Raw genomic sequence first — 14,911 nt, 5'->3', positions numbered from 1 at the left:
AGTGCTCCCTGGGAGGGTTATGGCATTGAATGGGCCAGTGCTTGCATTTGCCAGCCAAGCACCCACCACAGTGCTCACATGTGGAAGCCGCTGTCATCAACCATGCGTCTCCCTGTCATGTAACACACGGGATTGTAGACACACCTGGATTTGTTTATTTTTACAACTTTTTCATAATTGTTCTCAAGACAGTTACAGGAAACACGCATGTCATTTTAGTAGGCATCTGAGAACCTGGAGTCACAAGAACATCTGAACATATTTCAGCAGAGAGTGCTTAGCTTTTCCTGCTTCTAATGTTAAGCTGATATGAGAGCTGCCTGCCCTCTGACTGGTTTGCTTCTCAGGCATTCCAAAGGTACTCATGGTAACAGCTTGGTCCTCCAAATGCTTTTGACTACTGAGCTGGGCATCTAGCTACACCTCCTAGCTACCTTCCCCACCGGAAGCTGAAGGAGGGCACTGTGTGCTCTAGGTTCATACCAGGCATCTATCACCTTCCTCATTCCTGAAGCTGGAGTCTGTGCTTTGGACAAGTGATTCTCTTTGATTTTACACAGTTGGCATATTTCTTGCCAAGAGAAAGATAAACAAAAAGGACGTATATCATTTTAGATGTAAAAGGAACACTGTTTCGCAGATTCATTTTCATAGCTTCATAGCCTTGGAACCTATCTTCTCAAAAGAATATGTAAAAGAAAACCCCACCAGATCCAAACCTGTTTATTTGACATCTTTAGCGTGCAAATGCCAGGGCGCCTGTACTAGGAAACAGGCCACAGTGAATGCACACACCTGGTGTACATGCCAATTGCATAATATGCAGTAGTTCAGGAATTTGGGCAGGAATCCTGAGGATTTCCTGGGATTTCTAAAACTAGTACTAGCGGGTTAGAGGCTGACTACTTTAGTTCTGTAATGTGTGAGACCAAGTAGAGAAATTCCCTGCCTAGGAAAATGGAATAAGTGGAACTGAGGACCAGAGCCCAGGCTGACCTGGGAGCCTACTCTGGGGACACAACTGCAGGGTGAGCTATTCTTGGGAGCTGGTTCCCAGAATATCCAGAGGATGTACGGGGAGGCTTCCTGAGGTGCCCTCCAGGCTGAGAAAGGGTCTGGTCAGTGACAGTTTCACTGAGGTGTCATGAAGATGAGGTTGGGGGATGATTGACAGAGCCAGAGTGCTTGCACGCCCTGGGGAGCGGCGAGACACGACTTACTTTCTGGAGGGACCCTATCTTTGTGCGGGCATCCAGACAGACTGCGGTGATGCGGGTAAAGCCCAGTTACGTGGCCGGTTCCATCACACCCGGGGGTTGGACACTTGCTCTCTCTCTTTTCTGTTCTTGAGGGATCTAAAAGCGACAACAGGTGTCAAGAAAATGAATGTTTACCAACTGCAGACTCGTGCGGTTATCCAGCAACCTGAAGAGACCTTTGCTAAGGAGAGAAATTAGGCAGGTGTCAGGGCAGGCTGGAACATCAGGCCTGTGCTTCATAGCTCTAGGTGTGGGTGGTATTTCCAACCTTGTACAGTGTAATCAGGAATCATAAATTATTTTGTTTTTTATCTAAAAGTTTAAAAAAAAAACCACTGACTTGTAATCTTAACTCTTGATTAATTGGTTTCCCGTGTGTTACATGATAAGCTGTGTTGCTCAAAGAAATCAATGTAAATAAGGATGAGACAGTGACCTTCTTAGAGAACAAAGCTTCACATTGTTTTTGTTCAGCAATTTCTCCATATACTTCAACCAGAGTGAGGTGCTGCTCAGAAACCCTTCACCCGATTCCCTCTTTTACGTGCTCTGGTCTCACATGCCATAAACCGCAGAATTTGCCTGCAGACTTTTCCCTCTGAGGTTAAGCAATACTGTTTCTTAGCATAGCAATTCAGCGCTTTTTTTGAAAATCGACTGAACTCTCAGAAGGCACTGTAAGCAAATGACAGAAAGGGTGGCGATCCCACCTGGCAGGGTGATGGGCAATCAAAAAACGCTTCAGAAGCCGCTGGAGCAACCATTTGTTTTGATTTCTTCGTCTGTGCTTGGAACCAGAGGAAGGCTCGTGTAATGCTGTGCATGCACACACAAAGTAGGAGGTCAGGCTGATCTAGAACGCTGCCAGCTCCTCTGCAGCGCCAGCCAAGAGCCAATCAGAGCAGACGTTTGGTCCAGGATTGAATGCTGGATGCCAGAGATGTAACGATATCCTGATAGAGTTGTGTGTTGTTTTTTTTTTAAACACCCAGATCAACCACAGTTCGCCCTCATGCAACACAACAGTTCTAGAAAGTGTTTCTGAAGGCCAGTTCAGGCTGAATTCTAAATCATAGATTGTGACACACCGCATTGTGGAACACATATTTGAAAACCAGTTGCTCAGGTCACCAATAGTAGCTATTACGGTTGGTTCAGCAAATACTAGAGTTAAGTTTTCACAAGTTTAATTCTTTTATATGAGTAACTTATTAATTGGGCCAATCATACTAGAAAATGATGCTCTACTTCTGGTTAATATTCATTTATATCAAGAAAAAATATCTTGAGTTTGAATTTTATTTGTTTTGGTCTTTGAGATAGAATGTCACCCTGTAATCCAAATTGGCCTGGAACTCAGCTATGTAGCTCAGTTTGGCTTTAAACTCAAGGTACTACTCCTGCCTTAGTCTCTTAAATACTGGGATTACAATCATGAACCACTGTATATGGCTTGATTTTGAAGTTTTTGAACTCTACCTGGCATTATTGTGTCCCTTACAAGCATGGTAGACAAACAACTCCCAGGATCTTCTAAATGCTCTCCTGTTGATGCGAAAGGCATTCCCCTTTCCTTTTCTGCAAACATAGCATCTACATAATGTTCCTGTCAGGTGCTAGAACCACCCCAGTCAGCATTGGTGTGGAACAAAATGCTGGGCATTGCCAACTGCTGTCCTGCCCCTACACTTGCCTCATGGCCTCTGCCAACAAACTCAAGAGTAAGTCTTGGCATTTTGTTTCTATAGATACAAAGTAAAGCCTAGCATTTTGTTGCCCTTTGAGTAATTTCATTATACTGAGAAAAGTTAATCCATGTCATTATAAAATAGTAACCACACAGTAACAATCTCAAAGGACAGTAGTGACAATTTAAATTAATTGATTTAAGAGATTTTTAACTAGATAGTAATGACTTTTACAGGATTAAAAAATTGCAACTTTCATCATAAAGTAACTGCTTCATTAGGACCCTAATATCTGTCACAAATAACATGGTTTCACAGATTTTGAAGCAGTTTTGAAATCAAGTGACCTTTATGCTTTAAAAATGGCCCAGACCTCTCTTGGGGTATGGAGGCTAGAAGAGCATGGTGCGTTCTCAATGCGTGGCTGAGACGGGGCCTGCCATTGCCTTCACTATTTCTTTCCCTTGATTCCTTCTCTCTTGCAATCCAAGTTCATCTTCCAAACAACAGGGAACAACAAAACAAACACTAAGCGTGGGCTCCCGAACCAGAAACCTTGCAATGACTTAATAGGAAAAAAAAGAAGTATGCTCACTTCAGCTTATTCCCCTTCTGCTCTGGAGTGTGTGTGTGTGTGTGTGTGTGTGTGTGTGTGTAAGGCAAAGGAGTTAGCCTTTGAAGTGTTGCTCATTAGTACCGTAATGAAGTCCTTTCAGTTAAGATGTATGGAATGAGAATAGGTATATGTGTTCTCTTATCTTTACAGAAGGAAGAGAGAAGCCACAGCCCAGTGTCTTGATGTGATGGGCAGCTTCAGGCATGTTGGTGAGATATGGTCCCATAACTTGAGGGGTTTTTTTTTTCTTTTTTTGAGAGGCCTTTAATTTCTTTGTTCCATTTTTTTGGGGGGGGAGGTGTGTGTGCTCGTTTGGCTTTGACTCTGAATGCAGCTATATAGTCAAGAAAACATGAAAAGGGTTGTTGGAAAATGCTGAGAACTTTGGTCATATGTAAAGTTGGGAACCGAGAGAAGTGGTGACCAGTGCCTTCTACTTCATAAGAAAGTTCAGGCTCCCAACCTTAGCATTCACTTCCCTTTCCTCATGTAGGGGAAGAAGCAGTCAGGGAAAATTCCACATTTTTGCATAAAAGCAACATAATAAAAAACCAGAAAGAGATGTGTGTTTGGTGGATTACACAAACCAAAGAAGCCATGGTGATGAAGAGACTCTCATGTGTAATTTGCCTCCACACATGGTCACTCACTGTACTTCTCAAGACCAGAGTTCATCCTGGGACTACTACTCAGAATTCTAAAGCATGAGCCTAAAATATATCTGGACAACAGCAGTCATGTGGGAAGGCATGAATTTTCTAAAATTGTTTGATTTTTATCATTCTCAATATCCAACTAAATATCTCTGAATTGGGGCCGGATGGTGGTGGTGCACACCTTGAATCCCAGCACTTGGGAGGCAGAGGCAAGTGCATCTCTGTGAGTTCATGGCCAGGCTGATCTATAAGAGCTAAAGAGCTAGTTCTAGGACAGCTGGGACTGTTGCACAGAGAAACCGTGTCTAGAAAAAACCAAAAAAAAAGAAAAAAAAAAGAAAAAAAGAAGCAAAAACCTCTTAATTTTTATCAGTTTATCACATCTTATTTAAATGGTAGCTCCATCATTTAAACACATGTGCCATGTTCCATAGTGTTTCAAGGAAAGCCCGAAGCTCAATGGCACCAGAATAATCTATTTCCTCTAGAAAGGAATGTCTTCTTGTATACACTCCTCTGGTGGTCTGTGCTTGCCTTTGTAACTGAATAGGAAGTCCATATCCATCCAGACACTAGTCAACCAATAGCTCTCAGAGCTCTGGCTAAAGCTTCTGTCAGCTTGGACTTGGTCATAGCCATGCCCAACTGTCCATGGAGCTATGAGCACACACCTGTGCCACAATAGGGAAGATAGAGTTTTTCTGATTGTTCAGCAACTGATTTTCAAACTGAATTCCTGAATCTCATTATCAGATTCATAGTGAGGAAACTGTATATTCATAATGTACAGAACAAAATGAAAAACAGAAAAAGGAACATTTTGGTGATAATACAGAAAGGATTTAAGGAACTAGCAGTTTCATTTTTGAGATAGTTTCTTTCATAGTTCCTGAGTCTTGTGAGGACTCAACCATACTGAAGTGCTTTACTCTGTGAAGCTGAGTCAAGACTTGCTCCAGCTGTAGATGGATACAGATGCTGCCATGGACACAAAGTCGCCCCATCAGGTAAGCTAAGTTACGTATGTAGGCAAATATGTGCTCCTTGATCTCATAAGATAAAATTCAGTTAAACAATCATGGGATAATTTTGAGAATTTTTTTTAAAAAACAATACACAGTGTTTGAAAACAAAGAGGCATGACTGTTTCCACAAGTTAATGGGACTAGTAGGGAAATAAGCATTCTGGGGAAATTGCTGTTGGTTTCAGCCATGACCGCTCCCTGCCTTGCATGGCAACTAGTTTCCTGAGCGAACTGTCATAGAGAATTCACGTGCAGCCACTGTGCTCATCCTAGGTCATTGGTCATCGTGTTGCTGTTCAGTTCCTTCTGGGCATTTCCTGTGGGGCCAGTTCCATCAATATCTGTCACTAGGTGATAATTGTATAAGTCATGAAGCTAATTTATGAATACAGTGCCTCATCTCTGATTGACAGACGGTTGCCTAAACCCTAGCCCCTGTTCAGCATAGATCATGGTTCCTCTGTAACAGCATAGCCTGGCCCTAATGGTCTCTCTCCTAGGGGTTTCTGTCGCACTAGTTCTGTCTTCTCCAGGAATGCCCTTTCCCACTGTCATCTGCTCTAATGACAGTGCACTTAGTTGATTTATGTATTTCTCAGAAAAATATTTTATTTTTTTCTATAGACAAAGGATCACAGATACAGTTCTAGAATATACTCTAAAATGTGCATTAGACATAAAATAGGTAGTGATTTATAGTGCAACAGACTATCATCAGCATTTCTCACTTAGCTCACATTTGCCTGAAGTGACTTACGGTAGGTAGAAATATTACCTTTACCATAGTATGGCTTTTTGACATGGCTGTCACTGGATTTGGATTTTCTGTCTTCACCAGCCAGCTGTCTTGGAGACTGGTCCTCATAGGATCTCAGGTTATCCCTTCTCCCAGCGTCCATGGCCATCTTCTCCCTCATGGCCTTCGCTCTCTCTGTCTCCAAGGCAATGGCTTTCTCTAGCAGAGTCAGGTTGCCCTTGGTCATGTCAAATACCTCCTCAGACCTGTCTGAGTTCACTGAGGTGGTATCATCATCCCTTTCATGACACCCATCCTCCTTGGCACAGCTGGAGAACGTTCTAGACCTGGGGCTGAGCTGCTCCTCCAGCCGCATAAGGTTCATCATATCTGAGTAGCTCCTGTCTGGTGTCCTCCCAGAGAAGTCATCCTCTTGCCGGACATGTTGGCGCACACTCATGTTGGGTGGCTGACTCCTGTCCTGTGGGTTGGTCTCACTGAGTTTCCTGGCCAGGTCAAAGCACTGGTTCCTCAGACACTCCAGACTACTTAGACACACCTCCTCATCGCTCTCCTCCACCATCTTCTCCATGAGCCCATTGTTCATGGGCTTCCCTAGCATGACATAGTTCATATTTCTACTGTCTTGTTGGGACATTCCTTCGGCATAACTTCTGTCACCAATGTTCTCTGATAGCACAACACCATGTCCTTGTGCTAGCAGCTTAAGGGAGTCCACTGTTTCTCTGACGACATCACTGTCTAAATCTAGGCTCAGTTCGCTTTTCCGACCGAGGTTTTCATTTTTGTCACTATCATCCTCCAAGCTATTGGAGGTGTTGCTGTTCATCTCTGACTCAGTCCTGGCTCGGTATGCTGCATCCTCAGCAATTTTGCCAAGATTTAATAGTGACTTGGCCACCAGTTCATCGTAGTTATCATACTCATCATTGTTGTTATCATCCTTTTCTGTGTCCTGCATTATTCGAGTACAACTCATTTGATGGTCTTCTGCAAAGGAATAGAGAAGACAAAAAGGAAAAGAGAAACGAGGCTAGACTCTGAAGATTATTGCTACAGCATAGACAGCAAGCTCACAGCAGGTCCAATCCTGCTTGCCCTAGGAGGGATCCTTACAAGACATCTGCTGCTGGGCAGAAAATATAAACATAAAGCAACTGAATCATGATAAAGACCAGAAGGCCATATAAGATAGTCCCAGAGTGCTATAAACTCCTTCAAAGTTAGCCACTACATGCAATAAATATAATGTAAAACTAAACATTTTTGATTGTTAACATTCTTATCTACCATCTTCATTGGCTGTATTCACAGCCAACAGTTGGCTACCAATTACATTTCTCAAAACACCAAGCTTTTTAAAAGTTCGTGAGCTTTCCTACTCACTTACACTTAGTGGTTCTCTGTAACCTTTAAGTGGTTTGTTCCCCACCATATTCGGTGACATAGAGCACCGCTCTGACTTCTGAAGTCACACAGATGGGCACCCTGTTAGGAAGTGGTCATGAGAACACTGAATTGAGTAGTATGAACGCGATAGCTTCTAGCCAATGTGTTGAGACCCACAGTGAAGTGGTAGGAGCTCCACGTGAATCTGAGGGAGGAAGAGGACAGAGGCTTCCTATATGGACAAGTTAGGCATACGCAGTGACCACATGTCACTGGATCAGATGGCCCTGGTTAACTGTGACTCTCACAATCTATCATTTCATTTGACCTATGGTGATAATATATTCACCCATCTCATCAGCTTGAAGAAACTTGAATAAGATGTACTCAACCTCAAATATACTTAGAGAAAATCTTTTCTAAAGTTCATGTTAAGCATGACGTAAACCCCTCTATTTCATCAGAAACCCATTTCCCTTTCACTTAGAGAGCTGTTTGGATTTGAGTCTCTATTCACAAGTCTACACAACTGCTCTCATCTGCATTGCGAGACATAGATAATAATAAATGAGTTTTCAAATGTGTCCCCCTTTGGTTGGATGGTTAATGGATGCCATTTCACATCTGTCCTGTGTTTTCATGATTCAAATGCCAGAGAACTTTCAGACTTTGATAATGACTTGGAGGAATGAGGCATATCGACTAGCTGCAAACATCAGCTGACTAAAGCTGAGCTACTGAACCTCTGCTGCTTTCGTTATGGATTTTATGCAGAAAAGGTTCATGTTAGCAAAAAGAGATTTGGAGTTCAATATAGCAATAACTGAAAATAACATCCCACCTGGAGTCAACAGATACCTAGACTCTGACCCACTCTCTAAACATCAGCATGTGTTAGTTAGAGGACAGCAGTTGCTGCATGAACTAGATTCCGTCTCTCTCTGGACTCAAACCTCTTCATTTCACCGCACTCTGTCTGAGCAATTTCCCTTATTAGAAGTATAAAACTGTCATCAAAGAGCAGCGAAAAGAAAGAACCTAGAACTAGCAAACATAACCACAAATGTGGCAAAGCTAATCACAGATGCACACCTTGCTGCTGGCTGGCAGCGCAGCTCTGGAGAGCTAAGTACATCTTGTCTTCATGATTCTGGCAATGTGATTTTTATATTTCCCTTCTGATTTATATACTTTGTTATGTTCATGGGCTATAACTAGATCATCCTTGGGAATGAAAAAGCTATTCTACCCATACACAGCAATTGTGATAGTTTGGGTAATTGTCACAATTACCTATAGAGTATCAACCAGATGAATTTGTAAGCCACGGTTTGGAAGTGGAAAATATGTGCCATGAGTTGAAACACTAAAAACATAAAAGTTATACTTTATATGTGTGTGTGTGTGTGTGTGTGTGTGTGTTTGGCTACATTTTGATACATGTGCCACAGTGTGTGTGTGAAGGTTGAAGACAGTGTGAGGAATTCCTTTCCTTCACCCACATGGAAATTCAGCTGGTAAAGTGCTTACCATGCAAATACAAGAATCTGAATTTGATTCCCAGCCCCACAAAAAAGCCCAGTATGGTGGCATGTGCTTGTAATCCCAGCACCTGAGGAGATGGAGACAGGAGGATCCCTGGGGCTTGCTGGCCAGCCAGCCTTCCCTAATCAGTGACCCCCAAATTCAACGACAGACCATGTCTTAAAAAATAAGATGGAAAGTCGTAGAGGAAGATACCTTATGTTGTCCTCTGGTTGCCATAAGTTCATGCAATGTTCATGTATACCTGCACATATATGTACACCCACACAGACAGACAGACAGACACACACACACAAAAGAAGGGAGTCACTGAATGTAATAACCTGGGCAAAAAAAAAAAATCTTGCCTAACCCATGTTTCTGTATCTAAACTCAAAAATGAAGTCTGCTCTGGAAAAGGACAGGGCTCTCACGAGTCTTTCCTAGCAAATGTGGCAGATGTAATGTTGTCGAGTCTCCATTTACACATCTCAGGATGGACTTCAGTTGTCTGTTGTTCGTTTTTCCTGTCCTGCTTTCCATGACATGGCTAAGGAGTGCCTCTTATGACCAGTCTGTCACCTTTTCCCAAGAAGATGAAAAAAGACAGTATCGCAGCCTTGCAGACCCATGAAACTGAGGAACTGAAGACAGGTTAGTAGCTTCCCTGCCCGAGTACCAGAAAAGTGCCAGGCAGTCTCCAGGATATGTGGCAGGCCTGCTCTTCACAGGGACGTGTGCTGGGGGAACACTGTGGATGCTCTGGCGGCCTTGAGAGGCAGAGTTGAAATAGAAGTTATGCAACTGGCCCCATCACTCTCTTGCCACTTAGTGATTGTGTGAGGGCAGTGACCTTTCAAGAGCTGTAATGAGCTCATCTATAAGGCAGGGATAATTATCTGCCTGGCCGCTTCTGGCAAGTTCCTACAAGCCCCAGGGTGAGGCACACAGACTATGTGTATTTCAAATGCCTGGCACGGGTGGTATTGTTTTCCCGCACCCTCTCTCCCAGAGCAGATGCCTAGAGAAACTCGCCTCTTCAGGGATGGCGTCTGGACACAGGCAGTAGGGAATGCACTTGAAGACAAAGCCTGCTGTGGTAGGTTTTTCCCTTAAGTTACTAATGCTCGGTGTCATCAGAGGCCTCATGAGTGAGAGCAGTGGATGTGGAAATGGTTGGAAGATGATATTGAGGCCAAAATCTTTCCAGGTTAATAGAATTCCGGTGTTTAAGGCATCACCTAAAGTAAACTCCTAATTACATGGGCTAATGGAGGGCAACAGGCTCCACGTCATTAGCAAACTGGTTCTGAACACATGCTCTGTCTCAGCTTTGCCTGTCATGGTGAGCATTTAGAATTCAGTGTCTGGTTTTCCATATTTAGACAATTTACTACCTAGTTGTGTTTCTGCTGAGACTAGCATCAAAAAGACCCCATTATAGCTATGGGCTTTGGCAAATGGTCTAGAATTTTCTATACCAGTCAGGGACTAGAAATGTGGTACAAACATTCTGGCTCATAAAACTTTCAGAAGTCAATATTACTTGTTTCTATCTAGTGATTAATGTTCTCTCAAAGAAGAGGGATGTATTTGTGATGAACAAAGCATTTTCCAGAAAATAAATGCACATGTTTCTGTCCTAAGTAGACAGTAGGAACATGAATATCAATGCGTGTGGAGAGGATGTAATGCTGCATTCCCTCTATATACTGTGCTTAGGATTTGTCACTGCACAGAGCCTGCAGGGCTAGGCTGAGACCAGGCACTGCCTCTCGACCTGTCCAGCCCCAGGTATTCCCTGCTGAATCATGTGAGACTGGAAATCAGAGAAGTTTGGGTTAATCCACTCCTAACTGATGGAGATGAGCCTACAGGTAGAGGTGCTTTTGTGGCTGAGTCCAGGGGCTCGGCCCATGTGATCACCAGCTGGCTACCAGCTTCACTGCTAACTGCTGTGATGTGTGATTTTTGAGCCCTGTAAAGGCTTTATAAATGTTGTGGCTGCAACTCCCCTCTTCTAAGTCTGACCATTAGCAAGATTTTAGACCACACAGAATCACATAGTTGGGAGGTTTTCCTAGAATTACTGGAACCTCATACACTGGTTTTGTGGTAATTTGTCTCTAAAACACATGTCTAAGATACAACTTTTTCAATATTTGGTACTGATAAAGCCGCATGAATACACATTATACACACCCACATCACATCTTATGGACAGTAAAGAACAGGGTGTGTGTGTCTAGCCAATGGAATTCAGAAGAACCCCAAGCCCAGTCTTATGATGGTAGAAGTCTGTTTGTCCTTCCTGATCCTCGTAGAGACCCCAGGAAAGGCTCTTCAGTGGCTACTACTTCTGAAAGGCAACCACAGAAGACTGCAAGACACACATGTTGAAGTGACAGAGCTGAGAGACCATGCTGGCATGCTGTGCATGATTGCTTTACCAGTCTTCTGCACTGCTTGTTTCCATAGCAACCAGACTGCAGTCTTCTTGAAAGAGGAACCCAGTGAGCTTGGTGCAGACTAGCAGCTAGACACCCATCTCCTTCTCGGCAGATGAGGCAGGTCTCTGCTGTATGCCCCCACCCCGGGTGACTGCTGCTATTCTCAGCATCTGCCTTCTGGCATCCTCCCCCCTTGACACTCCTCCCTAGCCTCTCAGGGATTCAGGACATATTTCAATGACCAGCCTTTGAGATTTGTGCTGGGCTTGCTAGCTCAGCTAGCCTGCCACTGGCCAGTGTCTTAACTAACACAGTTTAGGTCCATTCTAGTTTGGAAAGGTGTATTTTTTTTCGTTGCTGTGACCATATAATTGATGGAGCCACAGTAAGGGAAAAGGGATTTGTTTTAACTCAAAATTAAGAGGATACAGTCTTTTATGCAAGAGGTTGGCAGAGTCCATAGCGGTGAACGTGGTGCTGCACAAATGAGGAAGCAGAGGGCAGAGAATGCTGGTGTTCACCTGGCTTTTTGTTTGTTTTGCCCTTCCTATGCATTCATTTAGTCCAGGACTCTAGCCTATGAGATGTCCCCAGCCCCACATTTAGAATAGGTCTTCTCTCCTTTTTTAAAGAACTCTGAAAACTCAAAGATAGACCCAGAGTCTGTCTCCTAGAAAACCCTCAAGTGAAAATGGAGAGTCATCATCCCCAGAGATCAGAAAATTAGATATGGCCTGTACACTGGATGGACAGTCAAGGTAGCCCTGAGCTAACGTGGGCTAACAAGTGAGATAGGAGGGACAGTCAAGGTAGCCCCGGGCTAACCTGGTCTAACGAGTGAGCTAGGAGAGCTTGTGAGATGCACTTAAAGAGGCTAACCATGGGCAGATCCTGACTGCCCATAATTCTGCTAACTATAACTACAAGAGCTCACATCACGCACACACATGCACACATGCACGCGTGAGTGCACACCCACACCCACACACACCACTTCTTCAGAGCAGACTAAGAGCACCATGTATCTCTCTGCCCTCTGGCCTCCCTTCTCCCACTGGGCAGCACATGTGGCTTCTCCCTAGATGGTAGGAGAGAAAGCTGTCCTCTATTCCTCTGCCGTTCAGTGTCAAAGGTCACTATTTTTAGAACCCCAGACTCTGAGTTCAACGGACAGGGCCCACCCTCTTGGCATGCCTGCAACAGGGGCCTGAAGAGATTCTGGAAGCATTGTTTCTTTTAACTCAGCCCAGGATCTTAGCACCTTGCCCTTAACCAAGTACTTCCCATCCTGGACAGATTAACAGATCTTAAATTGAGCTAGACAACTCCTCAGGAGCTTTTACATATAAAAACTTTCTATATCAAGAAGAAGGGTGGGAATGGGAGAGTGAGGCAAGAACATGTCACTATAGCCAGATTGTACTAACTCTGGCCACCATACTCACAACTGTCCTGTGTCCTAATTACACCTTATTTCACAGTGTTGTGTTTGCTTTATTGGTGTTGTAAGAAGCATTGTATTTCCATAGAAGGACTAACATCAAGCTACTGGAATCCTTCCTACTGCTAGGATATGGGGAAGTTCTCGAATTACATTTGGAGAAAGCAGGTACCCATTTGTCATCAGCATGACAAACAGCAAAGTGTCACCATCTTCCCCCGACTTTCTTACATCATCTCCAGATCATAGATACATGTCTGTATAGATATGTCTGTTACTTTCCCACACTTGTAGATAGCTCGAGAATTACAGAACAGGATTAGCTCAAATGCTCATCACCAAACTTGGGCTTTCCTACCACTACCCATTCTCCAGACTCCTCAAGTCCCAAGTGGTAGTTCTTATCTGAGCAGTATCCTTCAGAGGGCCACATGGGCTGAATAGGTGACAATCAGAAGAGGGGCAAGTGCTATGGGATAGGGTGAGGACCCTGAAGCAGTGAGCTATGGAAGGGAAGAGACTCTGGAGGTTTGTTTTCAGATAGCAATAAAATGTGCTCTCTCTTCAAAGTTGTTGCAAGTGAGTGGTGGATACTTGCATCTGATTTTCTGTAGTCAGTGAAGTTTATATGGTTTGGTGGGACTTTTCAAAACAAATGTAGATAGGACCTTTTAATAGTGATTCCTCCCCATAAATTAACTGTACGGGTTGATAGGAGTAAGAGATGTGACATTTACAGATACTGCTTTGCCTCCTTTTGGAAGTGTACACTACAATCTGTCCATGTCTGACATTGTCACCAAAGGAGAAGATGCCACCCACTTCTGGGTCCCACTTTTGAAGTTCCTGCCTCTAAAGACTAAAGGTTCTTAGGATATAGTTGATCCCTCTCAACAGGGACCACCTTAATCACCTCAGGAGTCTCCCTGTCCCCAGCTGCCCCTGACAAGGGCACGCACAGAATGAATCTGGAGAGGGCAGCATGGAACTGCCAGAATCCTGAACATAGGTGCAATTCCAGTCTCTGGAGCTCCTGCTCCCTCATACCTGCTCTACAACAGCTCCTTCCCAGGATCCTTTGCTTTTGTTGCTGCTAAATCTTGGAACATGGTTTTGATGTGTCACACAATTGCTACAAGTGAGTTCCCAGCCTCTTCTAAAAGCTGTGTTCTGACTTTCCTCTCCATCCTCCTAGTGTCCGCACACTGAAAACCTGAGCTCCGTGCCTGGAGATAAGCAACACTCAGTATTTGATTTTGTTTATTCCATGGTTGTGTGCACTTTGCTGTCAACCCAACCTTATAAATCAATCTAACTTGTGGCGTGACTAATGCCTCTGTCGCTCCTGAACAAGGTTTGACATGGTCTTGCACTGCTTCCCAGTTCAGTACCAAGGGAACACAGACTGGCTCATAACTGCCTATTTGTGATATCTTCCTCGGTATCACATCATCCACTGAGTCACCTGCTCAGAAATGATCCTGGAGCTTTACATTGTCTTAAAGTTTATATATTGACTTCCATCCTAAAGGTAGTAAGAAGCTAAAGATTTCCCCAAACTCCCCAAGATGCTAAGGTGCTAGCAGCTCAGTTGGCCATTGGAACATACCTCTCACAGAAATAGTCCACCCAGGAAACCAAGGTACGGAGAGAAAAAAGCTACCTATAGTAAAGAGATGCCCGTGGTGTTCTAGCAGTTAACCCCAGCTAAAAACTGGTACTCCCAGGGTTCCTCATTAAGCAGAAACAGGTAGAGCCTTTGGGAAGGGCATCAGCTCAGCCTTCTTACCAAATTGAAGATAAATATTATGGTTGTCACATTTTGCATAAACCAATCCTGGTTCACTAGATGGGAGATACCCCACATTAACACGAATCTAGAGGTCACATTTAGAATTCAACAGTGAAACAAAAGGACGATATCCTTGTAGTCCCTTAAGTTGTAGTTGGTGAAAAACCCAGAAAAGACAGAGTATGATGTCAGGATGCTGCATGCTCCGAACAATGGAGCTGGAAGGGAAATGGGGAAGACGGGAGCCTGAGTGGGAGGACGAGGGCAGTTCTCATGAGGAAGGAGACCTTTGCCAGAGGCTAGGAGTATGATCA

General features: G+C 43.8%; 1 protein-coding gene across 18 annotated transcripts in view; it reads right to left on the bottom strand.

Annotated features, from left to right (window-relative positions):
- The window catches only part of Myt1l (myelin transcription factor 1 like), a 394,778-nt gene that overhangs the window by 86,694 nt on the left and 293,173 nt on the right, over window positions 1-14,911 (bottom strand). For 11 of the 18 annotated variants that reach the window (XM_026785931.1, XM_026785930.1, XM_026785939.1 and 8 more), the window contains 2 exons: window positions 6,020-6,991; window positions 1,221-1,355 (listed from right to left, as the gene is read on the bottom strand). In XM_026785931.1, the coding sequence (XP_026641732.1) occupies window positions 1,221-1,355; window positions 6,020-6,991 (1,107 nt within the window). The remainder of the gene's footprint in view (window positions 1-1,220; window positions 1,356-6,019; window positions 6,992-14,911) is intronic. The other 7 variants (XM_026785935.1, XM_013351329.2, XM_026785940.1 and 4 more) reach the window with 3 other exon arrangements.

The sequence above is a fragment of the Microtus ochrogaster genome, linkage group LG3 (genome assembly GCF_000317375.1).
Source record: "Microtus ochrogaster isolate Prairie Vole_2 linkage group LG3, MicOch1.0, whole genome shotgun sequence".
Taxonomy (NCBI): Eukaryota; Metazoa; Chordata; class Mammalia; order Rodentia; family Cricetidae; genus Microtus; species Microtus ochrogaster.
Note: the sequence above shows the minus strand (reverse complement) of the source record. Positions and strands in the feature narration are given on the sequence as shown.